This window comes from Mesoplodon mirus, assembly GCF_964341445.2.
Source record: "Mesoplodon mirus genome assembly, chromosome: 9".
NCBI lineage: Eukaryota > Metazoa > Chordata > Mammalia > Artiodactyla > Ziphiidae > Mesoplodon > Mesoplodon mirus.
Genome location: NC_138985.1, coordinates 87,864,036 through 87,890,502, shown reverse-complemented (window position 1 = coordinate 87,890,502; position 26,467 = coordinate 87,864,036). Strand labels below are relative to the sequence as shown.

Sequence of the window (26,467 nt, the reverse complement as noted above, 5' to 3'; positions counted from 1 at the left end):
AAATAACAAATGAAATGTTTTTCTCTATCTTTTGTTTCTTTCTTTTTCTTAACAAAAACATCCACAGATCTTTGATTTTAAAAAATAATCCTATATATATTTAATATAAGATTCTTAAAATACTAGACTTTGTGCCTGGATTAACCGTGTGTTGTTGAAGGCCTAAAGTGCTAATGGGAAAGAACACTTTCCTCTCCAGGACTCCAAGCCTGACCAAGAAAGATCACATAATGGAAAACAGGAATTGGAGGAAGGAGGATGTCATCAATAGGATGACTGCATAATTTGTCAGCCAAAGAGGGACACTTCTGAGAATGAAAGTGATTGCTAATCAAAAGGAATACCTGCCCAACAGGTGTAAACCAGCACTATCCCATGAAAACTGACACAGATGGCCATCCTACCCATTCAGAGGGGGATACATCTGTTTTCCTCCTTTTCTAGACTTTGAGCTTCCTTAAGATATGGGAAAAAGAGGCATTTTCTACACATTGTGGGAATGTAGCTATCAGGGACAACAGATACAGTGCCTTAGCCAGATGCAACTGTAATCTCCTGGGACACATATGCAGAAATATGAAATGTATGTAAGTGTTTGTGGGAAGCTCCATAGACAAGATGTAAATATGAACCTCACATTGAAGAATGGCCAAGTTTTCACAATAGATTATGAGTCTAGGGATTCAGCTTGAGCAAAAAGACACTTACTGGAAGCACGTTTCTCGTTTGCAAGTTGGACCCAGGGATAATGATAAAAGGGAAGGTCCGAAAGGTTACTTCCTCGAACGAGGTAGTAACCCAGGGCTTCTCAAATTGTAACTTATGTAAGAATCACCTGGGGAACCTTAAAATGGTGATCCTGATTCAGAACGCCTGGGGAAGAGCTTGAGATGCTTGCATTTCTCACAAGCACCCAGATCATGTTGATGCTGCTGGTCCATGGACCACACAGCTGGTAGGCAGAGAAATCCAAATGAGCGGTCCAAGTGTTGATTCTCACTTGGTGATTTGCAAGGAAGAGCAGGTAGGCAGGTAGGCAGCATTTTTATTACCAGAGATTTTACTCAAATGCTGTCTAAGGCCAAGCAGATTAAGAGAGTGCATGAGATGGTGCAGAGGTACTGTGCAGAACTGAAAAGCACAAGTCAGTCTCTAAAGGGGAATTTCTGAGTCCTCAAGTCTGGAGAATTATTGACCTGGAAGAATATGATTCCAATGTTATCAAATTCCTTCATTTTTCAAGAGAAGCCAGAAATCTGGATTTTAAATCTAATATGAAATCTGCTGGTTTGTAAATCTTGACTCAAATTAAATGCACACACACACATACCATTGTAAGTCAAGTAAACTGTATTTTTTGCTAGATTTGGCCATCAGTTCGCAACTGCTTCATCTACATAGTTAAACTAGGTCAAAGGGTCCAAGAGGCCAAGGTATGGTCACACGCAGGTAGAAGCTGCCACTTAAAGAGTATCTGGGGGCTCACTGGTATGACTGCCTGATTGAACGTTATGGATTAGAGTTTAGAAGGGTGCATAATGAGGAGCAGGGATCAGAACCCAAATATGAAGAAGGAATAAGAGTCTTTAGAAATATTTCAGGAAGTACTGGGGTGAGTTGTTTTTGTTTTTTGGTTTTTTTGGCTGCGTTGGGTCTTCGTTGCTGCACGCAGGCTTTCTCTGGTTGCGGCGAGCGGGGGCTACTCTTCGTTGCGGTGCGCAGGCTCCTCATTGCGGTGGCTTCTCTTGTTGCGGAGCACGGGCTCTAGGTGCATGGGCTTCAGTAGTTGTGGCTCGCGGGCTCAGTAGTTGTGGTTTGCGGGCTCTAGAGCACAGGCTCAGTAGCTGTGGCAGACGGGCTTAGTTGCTCTGCGGCATGTGGGATCTTCCTGGCCCAGGGCTCGAACCCACGTCCCCTGCATTGGTAGGTGGATTCCTAACCACTGCACCACCAGGGAAGCCCTGGAGTGAGTCTTATAGTTAGAGTGAAGGTGGCCTTGAATGCAAGATGAGGATTTTGGATTCTTTTCAATAAACAACTGAAAAATCACTAACTTGATCATTTTAAATCAGGGCTGGGCCAGTTAAAACATGAAAGTCGTCCACACAAGCAAATAATTTAATACTTGAAATTTTGCTTTTTATTTTGTCCCCAAAGTTGCCCCACCTGAGCAGACTATGAGTGTCTAGCTGAAGTAGACCCATGTGGAAATGAAATTTCAACACTATGGCAGGGGTCATGTGTGGTGAACAGAATTCACTGGTACCATATTCTATTTATTTTTCTGATGTTTTTGCAGTCCCTTATTGACTGGTGCTCCAGACACTTGTCAGGGTAGCTAGTCCCTTAATCCAGCCTCATGAAAGGGAATGACAAAAACGAAGCAGACTTTTGGAAGATCACCTCATTCTGGAACAGCCTTGCCTGCAGTGGAGGAAGTAGAATGGAGGCAGAAGGTCAGGTTTTAGAGGTAAAATGACACGGGGATGGATAGGACCAAGAGACTGGTTGGTTGTGATTAAAAAGCAAGATAATAGGGCTTCCCTGGTGGCGCAGTGGTTGAGAGTCCGCCTGCCGATGCAGGGGATGTGGGTTCGTGCCCTGGTCCGGGAAGATCCCACATGCCACTGAGCGGCTGGGCCCGTGAGCCATGGCCACTGAGCCTGCGTGTCCAGAGCCCATGCTCCGCAACGGGAGAGGCCACAGCAGTGAGAGGCCCGCGTACCGCAAAAAAAAAAAAAAAAAAAAAAAAAAAAGCAAGATAATAAAAAGGTCCATTTTATCTTTGAAATCTAGGTTCTTGTAAGTATGACAGAAAACATAGGGTCATAATGAAGAGCTTTGGGGTTATCTACGTGTTCTAACTAAGAAAAAGCAGGCCTGGTCATTCTCTACACTGGCATTATATTTTATTTTTTAATTAATTAATTAATTAATATTTTTGGCTGCCTTGGGTCTTTGTTGCTGCACACGGGCTCTCTCTAGTTGCCAGGAGCGGGGGCTTCTCTTGTTGCAGAGCACGCGCTCTAGGCGCACGGGCTTCAGTAGTTGTAGCACGCGGGCTCAGTAGTTGTGGCACATAGGCCTAGTTGCTCCGCGGCATGTGGGATCTTCCCGGACCAGGGCTCGAACCCGTGTCCCCTGCATTAGCAAGTGGATTCTTAACCACTGCGCCACCAGGGAAGCCCTACACTGGCATTTTAAATTAAGCTCATATTCACAGATTCTCTCCAGAGCAAGTCAGGAAGATTTAGTCAAAGCTCAACTTTGTTTCACTGTTTTTTATTGTTTGTCAAGATTATAGAGGAAGACTTTGTGTAATATTGTCAACATCAAAACACCTTTAGTCTTTCTCATTGAAAAAGACAGCACAACAAAGACAAGACACAATCATGGCTTATTAAGAATTTCTTAGAAACCCACTGGAAGTACAGGATTGCTGGATGAGTAAATACCAGGCCCAGAGGACTCACCCTGAGGTAGGTGAATCAGAGGGCAGCAGAGCTAGAAATGTTATTGTCCTGGAAGAGCCTTAAATAAAAGACCATGTTAAACTCATACAGCAGTTTTTGTAAATTTGTAAATTTTTCAAACGCAGCTCAGAATTTGCAGAGATTAAGCAGTGTGAGAGCAAAACAAAGCCTATAAGAGATGCTAACCTTTACTGATCACTTAGTACATCCTGGGTGATTTCATATCAAAATTATTCATATAAGCCAAATGCAATGACAAATTCCAACCATTCCTTAACAATGCCCTCAAATAGAAACCCAGTTTTATACCTAGCAAAGCAAAAGATTCTATTAAGAGTCTCCATCCTGTTTAGTCCCCCTGTGTCTTCCCAGTAGCTCAGCTGTCTTTCTAAAAAGCAAAGCAGAGGCTCTTCACCTCCAGGTCTGTGTCACTTAGGAGCAAATTCAGTCTTATCCATGCACGTAACAGGGCACTGTCCTTTCCCTGTAAAAAAGTACACCAATAATTTTCTTCTAGGTTGATTTCCCTTTTTAGTACAGGGAGAGGAAGGTCAGTGTGCATGGTTCCCACCCAACCAAGAAATGCAGTGAAAAGGCAGGGAGTACATTTTACAGGCCAAATGAAGGTGAGGGCAAACAACTATATATGCTGACATGAACACAGAAAATTGACTGCATGCTGTTGTCTGTTTTGAAGAAAATGTGAAGGAAACATAACAAATAAGGATGTTTTTATGTCATTGGTTTTTCGTGTGTATTAAATTTTGACTCTTGGAACCCCTCAGAAATAACCATTTGCTGCCCAACTCAAAGGGGCAGGGACCTTCAGAGTTTCTTCATAACTTTCTCTGTGACTCGACTCTATCCAGCAAATGTGATTGTGATTTGAATGATGATTTCCCAGCCTCATTATTTCACCTGGCATTTTGCCTTTGTTCTGTCCAGGAAGCAGAATGTGCCTACATCCTGCTTGTCGTTGCCATGTTTTGGCTGACAGAAGCTTTGCCTCTGTCGGTAACAGCTTTGATGCCTGGCTTAATGCTCCCTATGTTTGGGATCATGCCTTCCAAGGAGGTAAGTTCTGTGAATGTTTGACATAATTAGATTCCCTACTTCGTGCTGCTACTTCCAATGAGAAAGCTTTATTTAAAAGGAGCAATAATCCTGTTGATAAGGCTTCCACATAAGTCCTCCAAACTTTCAGCTGTTTCTTGCCTCTAGAATTCTGCATGTGTGTCCACCTTCAGGTGGATAAAAACAAAACAGACTGTGGCTTCTTGAGTCATGTATGTCAGTAGGAGAAATGTGTGTGCAATCTTCCCAGGCTGACATCCATGCCCGGTGCCTACCTCCCAAGAAAAGGGCCAATTCTTTCACGTCCTGCATCAGCTTTTTCTAGTCAACAGAATTCAGTCTCAGTGTTTCCACAGTGTTGGAAAAGCAATTTTTGTTTCTAATGAAGAAAAGGCTTCCCTGTTTTCTTTTCCAGAAAACTGCCATTTCAGAAGATAAGGCCAAATTAACTTTCACATGTACTTCCATTTTGTTCTTGCTGAGAGTTTATTCATGCTGAGAGGTGTTTCTTACCTTTATACAATCTAAGGGTACCCATCTGAAGAAAATGGATTCAGTTTCCCATTAAAAGCATGAAATGCATTGAAACCAGAATATCTATCTCCATGCAGCTTTCAGCCACCCAGCACACAACTGCCTAAACCACAGCTGAAACATTCTCAGGCAAGATGTCATGTTCAAGATGCCAGGCCATGCAATTTATCACCTTTGGATTTCTATCTTCTGCCTGGGCCCAGTACTGCTTTCATGAGGCTCATCTGTCCTGTAACATGGGTGGAGACTTCTGTTTTTTAACTAACCCATAATACCCATGATACAGTCTTCTTCCCCTTTCCATGGGAGAAGATTTTACCACAGCCTTGTGATTCAATTTAAGCCAAGCATTTCATAAAGTCAGGTCTCTTGAATATCAGTACCATGAGGTATTTTTAAATAAGGTTTCTATGATTAGATAAGTTTCAAAAATATGTAGTATAGGGTATCCCACACTTTGAGAGTGAGAGTATACACTAGCGTTTAAAGGTTTTGAGAAGGCCTATAAGAAAGAAAATTCTAGAATCTTAGAAAACTCTGTTTTTTAAACTTATTTGACCACAGAAATTTTTTTTTTTCTTTTTTGCGGTACGCGGGCCTCTCACTGTTGTGGCCTCTCCCACTGCGGAGCACAGGCTCTGGACACGCAGGCTCAGCAGCCATGGCTCACGGACCCAGCCGCTCCGCGGCATGTGGGATCTTCCCGGACTGGGGCACGAACCCATGTCCCCTGCATCGGCAGGCGGACTCTCAACCACTGCGCCACCAGGGAAGCCCAGAAACTTTTTTTTTTAAGAAAAATATTATGTACCTTTCAGAGCATTCTTTGGTAAGTCCTGCTGCAAGTGGTTGCCCAAGTATCTGTATACTCTACTAGTCTCCACCCAAGATACAAAAAAGTGACTGCAGTTTTGGCATAATGGTGGTGATAAAGATATTGGCACGCCAAAGCTTGACTTGAGACTTTCCCAGATCATAGTCATGGCCATTCTGCCATAGGAGCACAAACTAATTAACCCCAGTTTACAGATGGAGAAATTAAGGCATAGAAGGCACTTGCCTGATGTTGCTCAGCTCTTTAAAAACTCAGTATATGGGTACCCTGTTTTCTTTTCTATATACTTTTTTCATAGCACTACTGTTTCTGGGTAAGGATATGGAACTTACTTAAATTTGTATTCCCATACATCTACATTCCTTTCAACAAAATAGAAAGATCATGTAGTTGAAGGTCAAAGCTAAGTGCAGTGAAACAATGTCTTTCTGGTGCAATGTTTCCCCCCCCACCAACAGAAATAATGGGTTTAACTGTAATTTCAGGTGGCATCTGCTTATTTCAAAGATTTTCACCTACTGCTAATTGGAGTCATCTGTTTAGCAACATCAATAGAAAAATGGAATCTGCACAAAAGGATTGCTCTGAGAATGGTGACGATGGTGGGTGTGAACCTAGCATGGTAAGTACTGTGTTTACCGTTCCAGGTTTACATTGCAAACAGACCATTTTTGTGCAGAGCAAATAAACAGATAAGTAATGCATATCCAGACAATCATTTGTATGGCAGTGTAATTCATGACTTTTTTTTTCTCTGCAAATATGAAAGTTATATAAAAGGTACTTGAGTTGGAGGAGGAAAAGAAAGAAAACTTTCCCACTGCAGGTCTAATTACAGGGAGATTGGAATAAGTGCACACAACTCGTTCACCTTTTATGCACTGTAGGAGTCAAAGCTGAGAGAAGCCTTGAACCTCAACAGACAAGACTGACAGACATCAGAGTGGATTTCAGTGCTATCTTGTTTATTTGGCTGATCACACATTCAAGAGTATCCCTGATCATCAGGGAGGATGTTAAGAACCAAAGACATTGATGACAAAATACAAATATGTGCAGAAAAATTCCAAGGTGAACATTTCTCTTTTTAAATGAACTGTTCCAAAGTGAAGCAATTAAGAAGGTTCATTTATAGAATGTGAAATCACTCATTAGACTGATTTTCCCCACTAAAATAAATGCTTTTTTCCATTAAATTAATTGGCTGTTTTGGTTTTAATTCTAGCTCTTGTTAAAAACATAGATGGGAGCTAAAAAAAAAAAATTCCAGTGTCATAATCATTTACCTAATGGCATTATGCTTTAAAGCCTTAGGTGGTTCTCCCCTTCTCATCTTTCTTTAAAAAATAGGAAGATTATATTGAATTATGTTGCATAATTCGTTCCAGGGTATAACCACATCTGTGTTTATCATTTATGGAGCAAACTGTTTTGTTAAATAGAAAAAAAATTCAATAACTCAGTTCAGACACATTTTAAAAAATACCTGTTACTTAAAAATTTTACGGCATGTATGTATTAAGGGTATTTCACTCTTACAATGACATGGTGTTCCATGCCTCTTAAAGTACTGTAGAAATGTCTCTTCCTTGGCCACCTGCTCACTGGCCCCAGGGGGTGGGGTCATGCACTGCTCAGTGAGGCAAGGGTCCTGTCCATTATACCACTAAGCGGTTTTTCAATTTAAGGCATTTTTACCATGTAGAAGTTTTATCAGTTCCCACCCTTTGTGTATTGAAAGATTTCTTGTTTTGCCAGTGCCTGAAGTTAAAATTGTTTCTATTTTTTTTTATTAAGAATCATTTCTTGTTTAAACAAGTTTCTTAAAAGTTTTCTTTTGTTTTGTTTTACACATAGAAAATATCCACCTTATCTGTAGTTGTAATTTATAGTGTGGAATTTTCTTATAGATCTATTTCAAAAGAGAGTCAGAGGGGCTTCCCTGGTGGCGCAGTGGTTGAGAGTCTGCCTGCCGATGCAGCGGACTCGGGTTCGTGTCCCGGTCCAGGAGGATCCCACATGCTGCGGAGCGGCTGGGCCCGTGAGCCATGGCCGCTGGGCCTGCGCGTCTGGAGCCTGTGCTCCGCAACGGGAGAGGCCACAACAGTGAGAGGCCCGCTTACCGCAAAAAAAAAAAAAAAAGAGAGAGTCAGAGAATTTCATAAATGGCTGTATATGGAAAGATGTGCTTCTGAATGATTTTCTTGGACCTCCTACTCAAAAGAGATCATGTTTTTTTCCCAATTGTGATTTTGAAAGCTTATAGACATGGTTTAAAATCCTATAATCTTAGGTATGTTATTTTTTAAGGGAGAAGAATTACTCTATTTGTAAGAGGAGACAACGTAATACATCCAGTCTTGACAACAGGCAGCGATGTCAGATTCAGGAGAGCATGAATAATTGAATCTACAGAAAATTCTGAAACCTCATTTTAGCTAGTGATTTTACCCATTTCCACCACCCACCATATATTGAACCAGAGTAGTTAACAAGTAAAAAGCAGATTTATAAATATTAACCTCCCTCCTTGCCCTTGTGCCTCCTTGGCACATATACTAATAATCAGAGGTAAGACCCAAACATAAAAGAAAGAATAAGGGATCTTAAATGCAAATGCTGACTGCACCTGATCTTACTAGTATTTGAAGATGTGTCATCTGTAAAGGGCATTCAAATATTGGTGTAATATTATAAGCTGTTACACCATCTACCAACTTGAAGTTTGATTATAAGTTTTATCATTTTTCTGGTTTCGGAGAGAAGATCCTTATGGTTTTCAGGGAGACAAACCTCGTAAGAAATCTGCCCTTACATGTGCCATTTTGATTTCTACCTGGCTATAGCTGTCCTCAGAGTTCCTCATCTGGGAGGAATCTTAACCTTCTATGTTTTGAAAAAATTAATTCACAACTCATAAACAACATCCTTTACAGTTAAGTGATACAGAGCTGGTGAAGCTAGAGAGCACAGTTCATAATAAAGACCCTCTCATTGCAGGCTGACCTTGGGGTTCATGAGCAGTACCGCCTTCTTATCTATGTGGCTTAGCAACACCTCTACTACTGCCATGGTAATGCCCATCATGGAGGCTGTGGTCCAGCAGATCATCAGTGCTGAAGCAGAGGTTGAGGCTACTCAGATGACTTATATCAGTGGATCAACCAACTACGGACTGGAAACAGATGGTATCACATGTTGATTTGGCCACAGTGGGGTCTAGTCATTTGGGCAATAGAATAAACTCAAGAATTCTGGGTTATATTTTGAACTAATTGTCCATACATGCATGATGGGAATTTAACCTTCTTCTTTCTCTATTTTCCAGTATTTATACAAGGGAATTACATTTACCCAAATATTTTACTTTCAATTAATGGTTGAATTTACATTCTCTGGCAAAAGGGAAAGAATAAGTATGACTTTTCTATCCTCCAGCCAGTCTGTTAGAACTCTCTCTGTCTTTCATGCCTTTATCAGTAGACCTCCAGGTTACTCTTTTATACTGAAATGACTTTCCTGCATAATACTGGGAACCTTTAATTCTTATATTCTATTTGGAAACAGCATCACATCTTACCTTGGTTATTTCTGGTCTGATAAACTGCTCTGATGCAGTGAAAAAAAATGTTGGGAGGATATTGGTGATTGTAAAATACTTTATTATGATGACTGTTATGTCAGTACAAGGTGAATTTGTTTATTTTCAGTTTCTAATAATGCTTCCATCTTCACACACACACATACACACACTGATAACCCTTCATTAAAATTAATATTTTTTTCTATTTAATGTTTTGCAGAAAATGTTAATGGACATGAAACAAGTGAGAGAAAAGAGAAAACAAAACCAGTTCCAGGGTAAATAATATTATTTTGATTAGGATTTTCTGTATTACATTTTAATAAAATTATAAACTGGGTCAATTTGTTTTGCAGATACAGTAATGATGCAGGGAAAATTTCAAGCAAGGTGGAGCTGGAAAAGGTACATTAAATTTGATTCTTTCTGAATAATTATACATAAAATTATATTAGATCTGCAGTTAGATATGTATGCATTTTAAAACCTGTTACTTGCTTCCTTGTCTATAAATTACTTTACTTGCTTACGTCAAAGCATGTTGTAATGGTGTGATAAGCCTTCATGGATGGACTGAAATCAACATCCTGATAGGAAACATTTTAGGCTCTGAAAATCAGCCTCATTTTCTCCTTTTACCAGGTTCATGGTGATGGCAGTCAGCATATGTAGTTTAAAGAAATATAATGCTAGTCTCAGAATATTGTTTCATTTTCATATTAAAACCTTGCTGCCTTTTTATTAGGCTCATCCTATTTCTTCCAGGGTATGAACTTAGAGCAACTCCTATTCATGTAATTACAATCTAGTTATCTTTAGTGTCTTCCTTACCACTAAATTCAATGCAGAATTCATGAGCTGCTACTGTCAAACACAGATGGAGGAGTTGTTGTAGCTATTGTGCCTATTAAAGGAAGGAAAGAGACTTTTGTAAACTATCCCATAGAATTCATTTCCCCAGAATAAATCAATGTAAAAATACTATACTAGGTTGTATTGGGAGCAATACATCTTGAGACCATTGAAAAATAATCCTGCATAGAACTAGTCCAACGGTAACCATGGCATTAGAAATATGAGAGTGGGGCATATGTTCCTTCCTCAGGCTATAATGCATTAGCATGCAACTCAATAGGAAAAAGAAAACTTTCTTGTTATTTACAGAAATCTTCAGGGAAAGAGCAATTTTTATGTAAAGAGAAAACTAATACAAAGATAAGTTTTAAACCACTAGCTACAGGGTATATTAAGGGTTTTTAAGATGAGAATTGAATACATATTTATGAAAACATTATCATCTTTAGGGAGAGAAGTAATTCTTCTAAAACACAGAAAATCAACAGTATGCCTGCTGTATTACAGAAGAATGCATTAGAAATAGGCTTTAAAAACTGCTGGATATACTTGCACTCGGTAACTTTCTTGTGGTCATCTTTACAAACCCAGTTTTCTGGCGTGATGCCTAAATTTTGGCTTCCAATGGATTTGACATCCAACACTGTCCTAGGCATTGTAGGAAGGTCTGTTGATGAAAAGACCTACTCCTTACTGTAAGCAGCTCAGAGTCTAATGGGGAAGATGGACTTTAAAAAAATGCGTGACATAGGGCTTCCCTGGTGGCGCAGTGGTTGAGAGTCTGCCTGCCGATGCAGGGGACACGGGTTCGTGCCCTGGTCTGGGAAGATCCCACATGCCGCGGAGCGGCTGGGCCCGTGAGCCATGGCCGCTGAGCCTGTGCGTCCAGAGCCTGTGCTCCGCAACGGGAGAGGCCACAACAGTGAGAGGCCCGCGTACAGCAACAACAACAACAGCAACAAAAGCGTGACATAAATACCACAGCAAGGGTGCACCGCACACAGAGGCCAGATCTCCCAGAAGCTGGAGCAACTAGCTCAACCTAGGAATGTTGCCAGAGGAAATGTGACGTAAAGGAATTTGAGTCTGGAGCAAGATGTCGTGTGCAATCAGGGAAGTGCGGACTCCATGAGCGCAGGGACTGTGTCCACTTGGTTCAGCATGTAATCCCCTAGCACATTCCACTGTTTGACAGAGAGTAGGTATTCGATATTTATCTTGACTAATTAACGAAGGAGAGAAAAAGGAAGAGGTAACATAATCAGAGAATACGATGAATTCAAAGACCCCAAAATGTCGAGAGCAGGGCTTTTTTTGGGAAACATCTCCAGTGCAGGTGCCAGCAATGAGCTGTGGAAAGTGAAATGTTTGGATAGGTTGGACCAGGTTAAAAATTGCTGTTCATGCCATGCAAAAGAGTTTAGTTCATCTTAAGGGAAATAGAGAGCTTTGAAGCCAGGAGGCAGCATGTTAAATTCTGCCCTTTGAGAAGCTTACTGTGGCAACAATGTGAAAGGCAGAGGGTATGGACCTAACTGAATTTTTTGATTAATCTGACTTTGTGGATGAGAGAGAGAAAAGTATAGAAGATGCCTCTGCTACAGTAAGCTAGGTAAAGGCAAATGGTGATGCCACAGACTGAGATGGGAAACACTGAGGGGAAATAAGTTTTCAACGGGGAGAAGTAAGGTAATTTGGGTATATTTTAGGCAGTAAAGATTAAGATCTGAGTTTGGAAGAGAAGACCTTTGAACAATGATTCTATGGTCTTCCTAGAACTTTATATATAAAAATTTAGCTTGGTGTAAAAGAAAAATTAAGGGATCACTTTTTGCTCTGTGATAGTGCTATTTATAAGAGATCATATTAAAGTATTTTTTACATACTGTACATTTAAGATATGTTTTGATTTTTAGCAGTTACACATCTCTTCTCAGATATAAACATATTGTATAGTTTGTGTTATAATTATAATAAATTGCACCTGTTCTTTGCTAGATTTAAACTAGATAATTTAAGATTAACTGATTATGTGGAAGAATCTGTATCTACTTAATCTAGCTATAAAGTGGAAGGGATATTTATATTCATAATGTTTTAGTCTTCTGCTTTTTTCATGAAGTTGGTGGGACATTTTATTGAATTAAAATAAATCCTGTGTGGTTTGGCTTTGAATGTGAACTACAAGTCAAAAAAGATCCAAATATTACTCCTTTTGAGAGGGGATGGTTTAAAATAAATTTCAAAGAAGAGAAAAAAATGAAAGGCATAGATTTTTTGGTAATTTGCACCATTTTGCCATGTTTTTACACATCTGAATCACCAACGTGTTGATTTGATATACTCACATATTGCAAAATGATCTCCACCATAGCTTTATTTAACACCTCCATCACATTACATAATTACCATTCCTTTACTGCAGTGTTAACATTTAAGATCTACTCTCTTAGCAACTTCCAGCTATGTATATAGTATTATTAATTATAATAAGCATGCTGTACATTAGATTCCCAGAACTTATTCATCATAAAACTAGCAGCTTGCACCCTTCGACCATCATCTCCCCATTTGCCCACCCCCAGCCCCTGGTAACCACCACTTTATACTCTCTGTTTTATGAGTTTGGCTTTTATGGATTCCACATATAAATGATACCATGCAGTATTTCTCTTTCTCTGTCTGATTTACTTCACTTAGCATAATGCTATTATAATGATAGCCATTCTAACAGGTATGAGATGATAACTCATTACACTTTTGATCTGCATTTCCCTGATGATTAGTGGTGTTGAGCACCCTTTCATGTACCTGTTGACCATTTGGATGTCTTCTTTGTGAAAATGTCTATTTAGTTCCTCTGCCCATTTTTCAATTGGCTTGTCTGGGATTTTTGTTGGTTGGATGTTTTTGCTAGTGAGTTGTATGAGTTCTTTATATACTTTATCAGTCCTAAAATTATTCTTAATAGAACTGCAAAGTTTTGGTAAAGATGATAACAATGATAATTTGATGATAATTTTCCCATTGCTGCTGCTGCAGCAGCTGATGGTGATGATTATATGCTGGTTTTGGAGCTGATGGATATTCAGCAGTTCCTCAGATTCCAGGAACTGATTAAGGAGCACTCCTATCTAAGAGTCATATTCCTAAGCTGCATACTTAAAAAAGAGATGTCTTCCATGACTCACCAAGTTCCCTTTTCACTATAGGCAATGGCCCACCCATTAGCAGAACTCCCTGCTCATGCCCAGAATAAAAATGGTGGGTAGGTACTTAGCCCATAAATTCTATATTACTCCAAAAGTAGCTGAAATATTTTTAGAGAAGAAAAGGAACAAGAAGAAAGGAAGACCCCAAAATGACACTGACATACATGAGGGATTAGATTTGTCAGGTTCCAGTGGAGCAATTGGGAGATCAATCATCACTCATATTATTTCCATAAGAAATGAGTTCCAGGTTTCCAAAAATCAATTTTTACATACCAAGAGAAGAATCAAGTTGCTATATTTTTTTTCTTCTTTCAAGCACTAGTATTAATCAAAGAGATACCTCAGATTTTTACACTAGCTCAATTTGTAAACCTCCAGACATCTTTGAATGAAAGAAATTGAAAAATCAGTACACTTTTAATGAAAGGCCTAAAATAATTGTTTTCCATTCATCTTATATAATTTCTTGTTCCCCAAAGGGAAAAGTTCAAAGGAAAATTTCCTTGAACAAATTGAATTTTGCTTTTAATTACGTGTTGTTTAGTTTGGGGGTGAAATTCTTATTATTCAAAATCAAATTCTGTAAGAGGACACTCTTTAATATTCTCCAAAAATTCTAAGAACCGTGTAACAGTAATTAGCATGGGTCATAATGTCAGGGACTACGGGCATTAGTTCTGCCGAGTAAGGAGATATCTGTTCTAGAATATCTGGCTCCTAGATCAAATGTAGAAAAGGAATTTTAGATTAGATCAAGTAGGTGCTACAAACAAAAGTTCTTGATTACTCTTGCCTTCTCTTAGACTGCGTGAAATTCGGCAGCAAAGCCAATTGTTAATGCCTCTCAGACCTCACTTGAGACAACTCACGGGTCTCCTTTACTCATCCTGCCAAACCCTGCGGTTTATAGAGAGGTGAGCAGAAAGAGAGAGAGAGGGAGAATGATTGAGAGAGAGAGCCTATTACACACCCTTTAGGAATCACAGCAGCATCAAAAAAAAGAGATAACAAGTGTTGTTGAAGGTGTCGAGAAAAGGGAGCCCCCTGTTCATTGTTGGTGGGAATGGAAACTGGTGCAACCACTATAGAAAGCAGTATGAAGGTTCCTCAAAATATTAAAAATAGAACCACCATAGGACCCAGCAATCCCACTACAGGGTATATATCCAAACGAAATGAAAACAGGATCTTGAAGAGATATCTGCACTCCCATGTTCATTGCAGTAGCCAAGATATGGAAAAAACGTAAGTGAATGAATGGATCAAGAAGATGTGGTATGTACAGACCATGGAATATTATTTAGCCATAGCAAAAAAGGAAATTCTGCCATTTGCAATGACATGGATGAAACTTGAGTGCACTATGCTAAGTAAAATAAGCCAGACAGAGAAAGACAAATACTGCATGGCTTCATTTATATATGGAAATCTTTTTTTTTTGTTTGTTTAAAGTAAAACTCATATAAACAAAGAGTAGAAAAATGGTTGCCAGGGGCTGGGGCAGGGTAGTGGGTAGGTAAATAGGGAGAGGTTGGTAATAGAGTATAAGCATTTGGCTATAAGATAAAGTCAAAGGAACTAATGTAAAACATGGGGACTAGAGTTGATAATACTGTTGTATGGTTGAGATTGGCTAGGGGACTGATACTTGAATGTCTCACCAAAAAAAAGAAAAAAAGAAAAAAAAAGGAAAGAAAGAAAGAAAGAAAGAGAAAGAAAGAAAAAGAAAGAAAAGAAAAAGAAAGAAAGAAAGAAAAAGAAAGAGAAAGAAAGAAAAGAAAGAAAGAAAAAGAAAGAAAGAAAAGAAAGAAAGAAAGAATGAAAGAAAGAAAGAAACATGAGGTGATGGATATGTTGATGGGCTGGATGGGGGTAATCTTTTCATAATGTATATGTGGATCAGATCACTATGATGTACACTTTAAATATCTTACAATTTTATTTTTTAATTATACCTCAATAAAGTTGAAAAGGATCATGGGATATTTAAAGTGTACATCATGGTGATTTGATGAAGTATTCATGGTGAAATGGTTTCCCCCATCTGGTTGATTGGCACATTGATCACCTCACATATTTATCCTTTTTTCTTTTCTTTTTTCTTTTTTTTTTTTTGTGGTGTGAACATTTGAGTTCTACTCTCTTGGCAAATTTCAATTGTCGAGTGCAGTGTTGTTAACTCTAGTCACCATGTTTTGTGATGCCTCTTAAGTCCTTACTCATCTTATAGCTGAAAGTTTGTACCCTTTACTTGGTCCTTTTTTAATTTGGCAGTTTTCTGTGCCTCTGTGAATACAAGATGAAGTTGAACTTTCGAAAGAAACTATAACTATTCTACTCACTAATCCAATTTATGAGAACTCATTCCGTTCAACTGAGAATTTGGAAGCCTCATTATCAATGGTATTAAATCAGAACAAAGGATGATATTTCTGACATATACTGGGGATCCAATATGCCCCACAAAGAGGCTTCACTAAAGTTAAGGTAAATGCCTGGGTATCAGCAAACAGGTCAGCCCCGATCCACATGAAATTCTGCCGGGTATATCTTCCAAAAGAAGAGAGAAGTGGGTGGCAACAGTTGGTGAGATAAATTCACTTCTGAGTAAATAATTTATTTTAATATTCATTAAAAAAAGAGAGGAATCATAGCAGCAACCTGTGAACACAACCTCACTCAGATTTTAATATTTATTGTAGTCAAAGCCCTAGCTGGGCTCCACTGGTTTACTTAGCTAGGTCTCCACAAAACATTTTGTTATTAAAGAAATAATTGACTATTGATGATACCTTTTCTTCCATATATCTTTCATTTTTGAATCACAAAAATGTGGTTCTTCTCATTTTATATTGTTAAAATATTATCTAGCAAATAACATGAGCTTAGCCATGTAGGAAGCATCTGTACTTTCCTCTAACTGTACAATAAACCTCCCATCTGATAAAATTTATTCTAATACTATACTTTGTTTCCTAAAGTCTTCAACAATATTTTTCTCTTCATATTCCAATGATATTTCCTAACAAAGGAATACATTTATTTTGTCCCCAAATTGTTTTTCATATATCTTATGAAATATTTTAATATATACATATTTAAAGAATGTAACAAAAATTTTAAAGAATAATAAGATGAATAAAATGGTATTTACCAACACCCCAGCTTAAGAAATAGAACAGAATAATTTCTAGAAATCTCCATGAGCTCTTCTCTGATTCCATCTCCTTTCTTCACACCATCACATCCATCCCCTTATCAACATAGCCACAGTCCAGAATTTCATGTTAATCATTTTCTTATTTTCTTTTCAGTATTACCACTTATATTAGTTACTTCTTCATCTCAACAAAGACCAAAAATAGCAATAGTTTTAATAAGATAGAAATAGGCTGGTATGGTGGCTCCACAATCATGATGACCTTGACTCTTTCTATTCTTGCTCTGCCATCCTCAGCACTTGATGGCTACCTCATGGTTCAAGATGGCTGCCTCATCTCCCTCTATCCATTCTCTGTTCCAGCTAGCAGGAAACAGAAAGGAGAAAGCAGAAGGCATATACATATACTTAGTAATTATTCTATTACTTTCCTGGATTCAGAATTATTCATATTTTCTATTTCTCCTTGAGTTTTAGTTATATTTTTCTAGGAATTTATGCATTCCATTTCAAATTTAGTAGCATGTTGTTTATAATATTCACTTATTACCTGTTTAATTTCTACAGTATTTTTAGTTATGTATCTTTTAATTCCTAATATTTTTACTTATGCTTTTAAACATTTTCAGAATAATTCTTCCAAAAGTATGTTGATTTTATGTCTTATAAGTCTTACCAAAGAACCAGCTTTTGGCTCTTTTGATCCTATTTCATGTTCTACTTTATTAGTTTCTTCTCTTTATTACTTCGTTCTATTTTATCCTTGCATTTAGTTTCTGTTCGTTTACTTTTTTTTTTAATACATTTATTTATTTTTGGCTGTGTTGGGTCTTCGTTGCTGCACACAGGCTTTCTCTAGTTGCAGCAAGCAGGGGTTACTCTTCTTTGCGGTGCGAGGGCTTCTTATTGTGGTGGCTTCTCCTTGTTGAGGAGCACGGGCTCTAGGTGTGTGGGCTTCAGTAGTTGTGGCACACGGGCTCCACAGTTGTGGTTCGCGGGCTTACTGCTCCACAGCATGTGGGATCTTCCTGGACCAGGGTTCGAACCCGTGTCTCCTGCATTGGCAGGCGGATTCCTAACCACTGCACCACCAGGAAAGTCCTGTTCATTTACTTTTAAAAGTATACATGTGCATTACTTTTTTTGAGCTTTTCTTCTCTTCCAAAGTAAGAATTTGAGGAGACAAATTTTCTTCCATTTCTTCCACTTTAGCTGTATTCCATATTTTTTAGTTCTTTGTGTTTTTTGCTTTCCATTATGCTAGAGTCTTTGATCCATGAGCTGCTTAGACATGTGTTTTAAATTTTGAAATAAATGAGTCTTTTGTAGGTACTTTTTGTTTTGTTTTTTAATTTCTAACATAAATTTACTGTGGTCAGAAACTAGTCTGTATGACATCAGTTCTTCTAAACTTGTTGAGGCAGATTTGTGGACTAGCATGTGGCCAATTGTGATAAGTATTTCCTTGTGCTAAAAAAGGACTGCATATTTTCAACTTACTGGGTGCAGTATTTTCCAAGTCTATTAGATCAAGTTTGCCAGTTGTGATTTTCAGATTGTCTGTGGCCTAACAATTTTTTGTCTGCTTAACCCAGCAATTAATGCAACTGTTTTGTTAAAATCTCCCTCCATGATGTGGCTATATCTATTTCTCCTGATAGTTCTGTCAATTCTGGTTTCTATATATTTTCAGATTATGTTGTTATGTCCCTATCACGTAATAATGTTTAGAATGTTTATATGTTCCTGGTTAATTAACACTTTTACCATTTTGCAGTGTCCCTCTCAATCTATGGTAATGTTTTGGGGTCTTTGAGTTTGTCTGATGATAATGTAATAGCAATGCCAGCTTTCTTTAGGTTAGTGTTTACCTGACATTACTTCTATCCTTTCACTTTCAACAGTTCTATGTCCTTATACTTTAGATGCTTCTCTTATAAAAAGTATATTGTTGGCTTTTGCATTTTTATCCAGGTTAGAAATTTTTGCCTGACAAGTTTGATCCCCTTGAACTTTCTGTGACTTTATAAATTTAGAATAATTTTTAGTGCCAGATTTCTATTTTTTTCTAAATATTTATTCTTTCCATCTCTTTCCTGCATTCTTTTTTATTTTCTTTCTGTTCTTTATTTTTTATATCCTACACACACACACACACACACAAACACACACACACACACACTCTTATACTGACTTCCTATGCTGCTATATTATATATCATTTCAGTCATTTTTACCACTATAAAAAGAACAGGATTTTTTTCTAATAGCATGTATGTTTTGATTTTTTGCTCTTCACTAAGAAATTACAAAGGAAGCTTCTACATACTTAACATTTAGGATATAACATTTTGTAAAATTAATCCTGGATTTAATTGATTTTTGACATTGCTAGAAACAGAATTTTTATGAAAAGTCCTGTCTTGAGTGCTAGATTTTGAATATCTATTTGCTATACTATTACTATATGAACAAATATCCCAATTCACAATATGCATCATAATTCTTTATTAACTACAGTCAATATAAATCCTATTTCAAGGAGTCTTATTGATAACTTCAAATTTGTTACCAGCTCTTCTGAGTTGTTCAGGTTATTGCTAATTAGATCTTCTCTAGATCTTCATGAAGAATTAATATCACAAGTAGGAGAAGGATAGCCTCTTATATTTTCTTGTATTATCTTCATTCTAGGTGGGTTTTTTTTTTTTACATAAGTCATTTCCTGTAGAAAGCATTTACAGCCGTAAGCACATTATGGGAGGGCTAGTTTAATTAAAACTAGAAAGGATAATTTGTTATCCACTTACCTAGCCCATATAAACTCAATATGCTGAGAGTGAACGAAGTGGGCAGGGCCCTATTGTCAGTCCCTCTGTGCACATGGAGCTTTCCTCTCCTATCCCTTTACCTCCATCATCCACCAATGTATGGGCCATGAAGGCACTAAGGTCAATCTGTGCAATAATTATTAGTCAAGAATCATTTATTTCTTGGGGATTTTTTAATGTAAAAAGAGAAATATTGCATCTTCCAATAAGATGGCAGATTGAATAGATCCATTTACCTTCACTCTATCCCAAATCTCCATTAAAACAAGAATAGACTTTTAAGTCATAAGTCACAATTATAAAAATATCAAGAGAGGAGATGACAGCAAAATCATTTTGGAAGCTGGAAAGTTAAAGAATGGGTGGAAAATGCCTCAGTTATCCCATGAAAGTGGAATTCTAAGTCAACAGTAAGTTACAAAAGTAAGCAATCTCAAGTCCATTCTCTAGTAGGTCTGCGTTTTTATTCCTGTTCTGTCCCTAGCTTCTTCATGACCTTTTTTTTTTTTAGATTCCATATATATGTGTTAGCATACAGTATTTGTTTTTCTCTTTCTGACTTACTTCACCCTGTATGACACACTCTAGGTCCATCCACCTCACTACAAATAACTCAATTTTGTTTCTTTTTATGGCTGAGTAATATTCCATTGTATATATGTACCACATCTTCTTTATCGGGCTGGGGGAAGGGTAAGCTGGGACAAAGTGAGAGAGTGAGTGGCGTGGACATATATACACTACCAAATGTAAAATAGATAGCCAGTGGGAAGCAGCTGCATAGCACAGGAAGATCAGCTCAGTGCTATGTGACCACCTAGGAGGGTGGGAGGGAGGGAGACACAAGAGGGAAGAGATATGGGAACATATGTATACGTATAACTGATTCATTTTGTTATAAAGCAGAAATTAAAAGACCATTGTAAAGCAATTATACTCCAATAAAGATGTTTAAAAAAAAAAAGCAATCTGGGCTTCCCTGGTGGCGCAGTGGTTGAGAGTCCGCTTGCCGATGCAGGGGACACGGGTTCGTGCCCCGGTCCGGGAAGATCCCACATGCCGTGGAGCAGCTGGGCCCGTGAGCCGTGGCCGCTGAGCCTGCGCGTCCAGAGCCTGTGCTCCACAACGGGAGAGGCCACAACAGTGAGAGGCCCACGAACTGCAAAAAAAAAAAAAAAAAAGCAATCTAATTTACCTAGCAGCAGCCCTCAAAGTTTTTTAAAATGTTGAAAAGTGAGGGTAAGTAAAAAAATTTTATGCAACAGTTAAATCCACAAATTTCTTCCCAACCTCTACATGGATGCAGCTGTTCCTCCTCCACCAAACGGAAGTGTAGTCATTTTTTTTTTTTTTTTTTTTTTTTTTGTGGTATGCGGGCCTCTCCTGATGTGGCCTCTCCCGTTGCGGAGCACAGGCTCCGGACGCGCAGGCTCAGCGGCCATGGCTCACAGGCCCAGCTGCTCTGCGGCAGGTGGGATCCTCCCAGACCGGGGCACGAACCCACGTCCCCTGCATCGGCAGGTGGACTCTCAACCACTGCACCACCAGGGAAGCCCGGAAGTGTAGTCTTTTGACACGGTAAAGCAGATAGGAAGGAGTTCAGGGTCAGGAACAGATTTCACAATGAAAACAGGGACACTGAGTGACAGTTAATATGTTGAATGGTGAGAGCCCCACCTTCCACCCCACTGTCCCCAACAGCCAGGCCTATTCCCTCCAGGTGACAGTAGGCAAGGGACCAGGAGGTTTTTCTTTGGGGAATGCAATGAGCACAAGAGAAAAGATGAAAATATATAGCATTGGGTTTCCTCAAAGAAAGCTCCAGTCAGATCATACCATATATGTGCCCACAGTCAACAACAAATCCCAAAGCACATGTATAGGACTTCCAACCAGCTTTTCACTGCCTTAAATATGACCAAACCACCAAAGTTCCTGGATATCTGAAGACAGCCTCAGGCATGAAAGAGAGAGACCCAAACAAACAAAAAGGAGACAGAAACTTGCAGGAAACAGAGACTGTGCAACAAGTTGAAAACACAAGACAAGAAACTATCATTAATATATTCAGAGAGGTGAACAAAGAAATTGCATTCATGAAATATGAATGACATTCTATAAAAGAGGAACGAGAAGCAAAAAATAAATATATAAATAAAATAGAAAATATATAAAATACAAAATATCAATATAATGTAAAGATATAAAACATAAGTGGAAATTTTAGTATAAAAGGAAGAAACAAGATAAAATAATAGGAGTTTCAGAAAAAGAATAGAGAAAACTGAGATTACATCAAAACTCAAGAAAACTTCCATAAAAGAAGGATATAATTTTTATGACATAAAGTCCCACTGCGTGCCAGCAAAACTGACGAAACAGATGCACATAGGGAAGGACACTGAGAGTTCAGAACATGGTGAATGAAGAGAGACCCTAAAAGTTTCCAGGAAGGGGGAAAAACAGATTCCTTAAGACAAAAAAAAAATGAATGGCAGAAGACTTCTTTATAGCAACACTGGGAACTCCCAGGCAATAAGGGGGAAATGGCTTCAAAATTCTGCATAACACTGTTTCCAATCTAGAAATCAATACCCAAACTACCAGTGAAGGGAGAGGGTAGACTTAAGTCTAGATAGGTCTTTGCAGGTCTTAGAGGAAGAAAATGACTAGATGTAGGACAAGCAGAAAAGCCCTGGAAGAGATGTCTCTAAGACAATGGAATTGGTAGAATATTTGATGTAGATTAGGTGTCCTGTCACTTGATTGTTCCAAGGGAAGATTTAAACAACCAGGAAATATTTGGGGCTGATTTAGTGGTACCCACTTAGAAAGCTAAGCAAGTAAGCGGGGGACACAAAACAGGAAAAGTAATATAAATCCCATTGCTCAGCTGTTAACAGATATCTAGACAACATTCTGAACATTGAACTCTGCTCTAAGCAAACTTATGACATAGCCATAATGGGAGAATGATGGAGACATGAAAAGTATAAGTGTGTTCAGTGCAGGATGCTGTGAAAGATAGCTAAATTCTCATCATCTAACATAGTGGAATTTTAACTGTAATGCCTTAAACTGAGAAATCAAGAGATGATATCATATGAATACTGTTAAAGTGCGTGCAAATAAATGTCCAAAAAGAGCTGGAAGATTTTAAACTGGCTTTCTTTGGCAAGCAGAAAATGGTTAGCAGGAACTAATATTTTGTGAAATTTGCCTTGCATAAATATAGAAATATAAATAGAACCCCTAATGTTTTTATACCACACTCACCCAAATGAATTATTTTGTACAGTGCAGTGGAGACCACTGGTTTAGTTCATGGTGATTCTTGTATGCATTATTAGCACCCGGGGTTGGTGCTAATCACTGGAGTCTGCAATCCCTACCACCAGGTGGCAATAGTGAGTTATAGCTGGACCTGCAGGATTTCTGTTCAGAAATGTCCCTTCAGCACCACCCGGTTATCTTAGGATTCTGAATTTGGTCATGTCCTGGACAAAATGTTTTCAGTCACTTGAAAGAAGTTGTGAGACATACTCACAAGGTCTTAGATGTCATATATTTGTGGGAAATACAAATGTATGATGACAATTGGAATTGAATAAAAACACGCTAAGCAATATGAAATGTAATTAAATGTAAAGTTTTAGATGTAGGTTAAAAAACTCACATAAATAAAAAATGTTCTGGAAGGCAAGATGACACAAGGGAAATTACTGAGAGGGAACTCAGATACACAGAAATCTGCTTCAAATCTGCTGTGACCATTATGTCACACTGAGATTTATTTTGCTCTTCTGAAAATTTAGGTCTGTGTACCAGATTATCTCTAAATACCTATCTAACAGTCTATGATTCTTTTATATATTAAACAACTTTATGATTGTGGAAGATACAAAAAGTATCAAGAAGGTAGCAGGTACTCTCATATCTTGACATTTTATTTCAGTCTTATTTCTAGGCACATATGTGTATGTAGATATATTTTTTATTTTTTAAAAAATTACGTCGTTCTGTACATTTAATTTCACATAAGTCTCTCATCATGAAACATAAAACAAGTACTTTGCCATTCACAGTATAGCCACGGCAATGCCCTTTGGTCACCAGCACAAGAGGTTTTCTCTGGCCACTTCATCCCTGTCTTCAGCCTCACCCCTCTAGACACTTTGCTTCTCCCTTCTTCACTTTGGATTTTTTTTCTCTCCCCAACTCCTAGGAGAAAATACACCCCCCCAATTCCTCCTCCACTCATGGAAATATGTAATGATTAGTCTGATAATCTGCAAACATGTGCTCTCAGGGTCTGAATCTTACTTTCTACCCTGAGTGACTTATTCCAACACCCTCTTAGATTAGGGTCAAACATTTGGTCTCAGGTTGAAACTACTGTCTTGAGCAGAAGATTAATTTGCTAAGGACTCCCCCAACTCCTTTTTATAGTTTCTATACCAAACGTTGGCTTAATTAGTTGCTCATCTTAGACTTCCTTAAGAGCTGTATTTTCCTGCCCATTGCCCTCTACTACTATCCCTCTGGTCCTCAACTTTTACCCCTTACTGCAGTATCATCTCTTCAAACTAGTTCAGTCCAGCAATCACATGCCCTAAGTAAAAACAACAGTAGAGTTGACTGCATGGGATTCATGTTTATTGGCTAGATAACGCAAGTGGTGCACCCCATGCCACATCCCAAAGACTCCGCTTAACCCTTCATGTGTTTTATGATATATTACCATTACCATTTACTGCAGGACTTGAATTTAACTTGAATTTGTAATGCTTTTCTAAATTGTCCATGATATTTGCAGAAACATCACCTTTTGTGCTATAGCATTCAGGTATGTTTTAAAGTCTTTATATAGGAAAAAATTACGAGAAGTCCATAAGGTCTAAAGCATGCAAATATGTCAATATTTTTCTATTTTGATTTTTAAATTTTATATCTGCCAGTGCAGTTCTATCATTATTTTATATATATGACTGCATATATACATATATGCAGTCCAATTTTTTATGAAATCCAATTTTTTTGTACTTTTGAGTTTTAATGTGATGAGAAATTACATGCACATTACATCTTTAAGTTTCCATTTCTTATTATCTAATAATATCCAAATTATATATCACTTTCTGATTTGTGTTTGAAGTCTCTCCTTTATTAAAACAGCTAATAGTTAAGCCCTAAATTTCATTTGTCATTTTGTATCACTGATAAGGATTTTTAAACTTATTTTACGTTTATTTACATATGCTTTATTTTTCAAATTTTCAATGGAAAGTTTTATCATGTGGAAAATACAAATCATTCCCATGTAGGAAATATAAGGCAAAAGGAGACATTTGTAAATTAATTTATTTGGGGTGAAGGGTAGATACCTTCGGGGGCTAACCTTTAATTAGAAAGTAAAAGGCAAATTACAATCCAATGTTCTGACCCTGCCATGCTAAATGCCATTCCCACATCCATGATGGCTTTTAGTGAGCAGACATTTTTTCCTATCATGATTTCTCAAAAGGATCTTTCAGCGCCAGTGTCACACACAGCATGCTTATCTGTATGAAACGGGGCAATTCTTCTGTTTGCATATTTCTTAAATACATCCAGTTCTTTTTTTTAAAAGGCTCAGTGTGCAAGACAGGTCTGAAATAGGCAAGAATTGGAGACCTATAAAGAGGTGATTACAGTAACTCAAATCAGAGATAACGATGACTTAGACCAAACGTGATAGTGGAGATGGAAGAAACCCAACAGACTCCAGATGTATTTAAGAAGATACAATTGACAGGATTTGGTGGGATGAGGAAAAGAATGATTTCAAGGAGGATGAGAAATATTGTGGGTATGAGCCCTCCATGGTCTCAAAATTCAAGTCTACGTTTCCAGGCTCTATAACCTTGGGAAGCATTTAACCTCTCTGTGCTTCATGTCTTCCTGTGTAAAGTGGGGCACTAGCAGTGCTACCCTCACTGCGTTGTAAGAAACATGTGAATCAAATCATTTATTTGATTTTAACTTGAAGCAGTGCTTTTGCACACTAGGCACACTCTAAGTGTTTGTAATCGTGGTGATGGTAATGCTATTATCTTATGTAGATGATCCGGAAGAAGAACAGGGTTTGAGGAAGGAAGCAATGAGTTCGGTTTTGAACATTTGGGGATTGGAGTTTTATTTAAGACATTCAAATTATGTCGAACAGACAATTGGATTGATAGGTCTAAAAGGAGAAGTCTGGCTGAAAACAAGTTTGGTGGTCTGGTTTTATCTTTCATTGAAACACTGAAAACATAGGAGATTTCCTAAGGAGAAATATTACTATGAGAAGAGACAAGTACTTATGACAGAGTTTCAGGAAATTCCAGTTTTAAGGAAGGATCAAGGAAAATGAACTGGCAAGGGAGACAGAGGAACAGGCAGAAATGTAGGAGAAAACCCAGAGGACTGAGGTATCACAGAGCTCAAAGAAGAGTTCTCCAGCAGGAAGGAGTGATCAACTCTCTTAGGTGCTGCTGAGAGGTCTACAAACCTGACACTGAACAATATCTATTGGGTTTAGTAATATGGAGGTTATCAATAATCATAGCAAGTACGTATTGGTGGATTGAAGAAACAGAAGCCAGATTGGAGAGGTTAAAGCAATGGAGTCAGTGAATGCAGACAACTCTTTTGAGTAGTTTGGCCATGAAAATGGATGTGCTGTGGGCAGTAGTTTCATTGAGAGGGGGGTTAAGAAGGCCTTCTGTTTTTCTTCTGGAACGATGACTTGAAAATGATTAAACTTTGGTGGGAAAATTCTAGTGAAGTCTATTGTATAAGGTTTCTGAGAAGGCCTGAGAGATTGGGGTTCAGAAACAAGTTGGAGGAGAGAGATTTACTCTCTTTGTATGTAGAATACGGAAGGA

General features: G+C 38.2%; 1 protein-coding gene across 1 annotated transcript in view; it reads left to right on the top strand.

The window, feature by feature from the left end:
- Positions 1–669: 669 nt before the first annotated feature.
- SLC13A1 (solute carrier family 13 member 1) overlaps positions 670–26,467 on the top strand; it is a gene marked incomplete at its 5' end in the record, with an annotated part of 60,381 nt that continues 34,583 nt past the window's right edge. The window contains 7 exons of the mRNA XM_082632978.1: positions 670–790; positions 1,521–1,612; positions 4,419–4,547; positions 6,402–6,538; positions 8,917–9,104; positions 9,720–9,777; positions 9,856–9,904. Coding sequence (XP_082489104.1) covers positions 670–790; positions 1,521–1,612; positions 4,419–4,547; positions 6,402–6,538; positions 8,917–9,104; positions 9,720–9,777; positions 9,856–9,904 — 774 coding nt within the window. The remainder of the gene's footprint in view (positions 791–1,520; positions 1,613–4,418; positions 4,548–6,401; positions 6,539–8,916; positions 9,105–9,719; positions 9,778–9,855; positions 9,905–26,467) is intronic.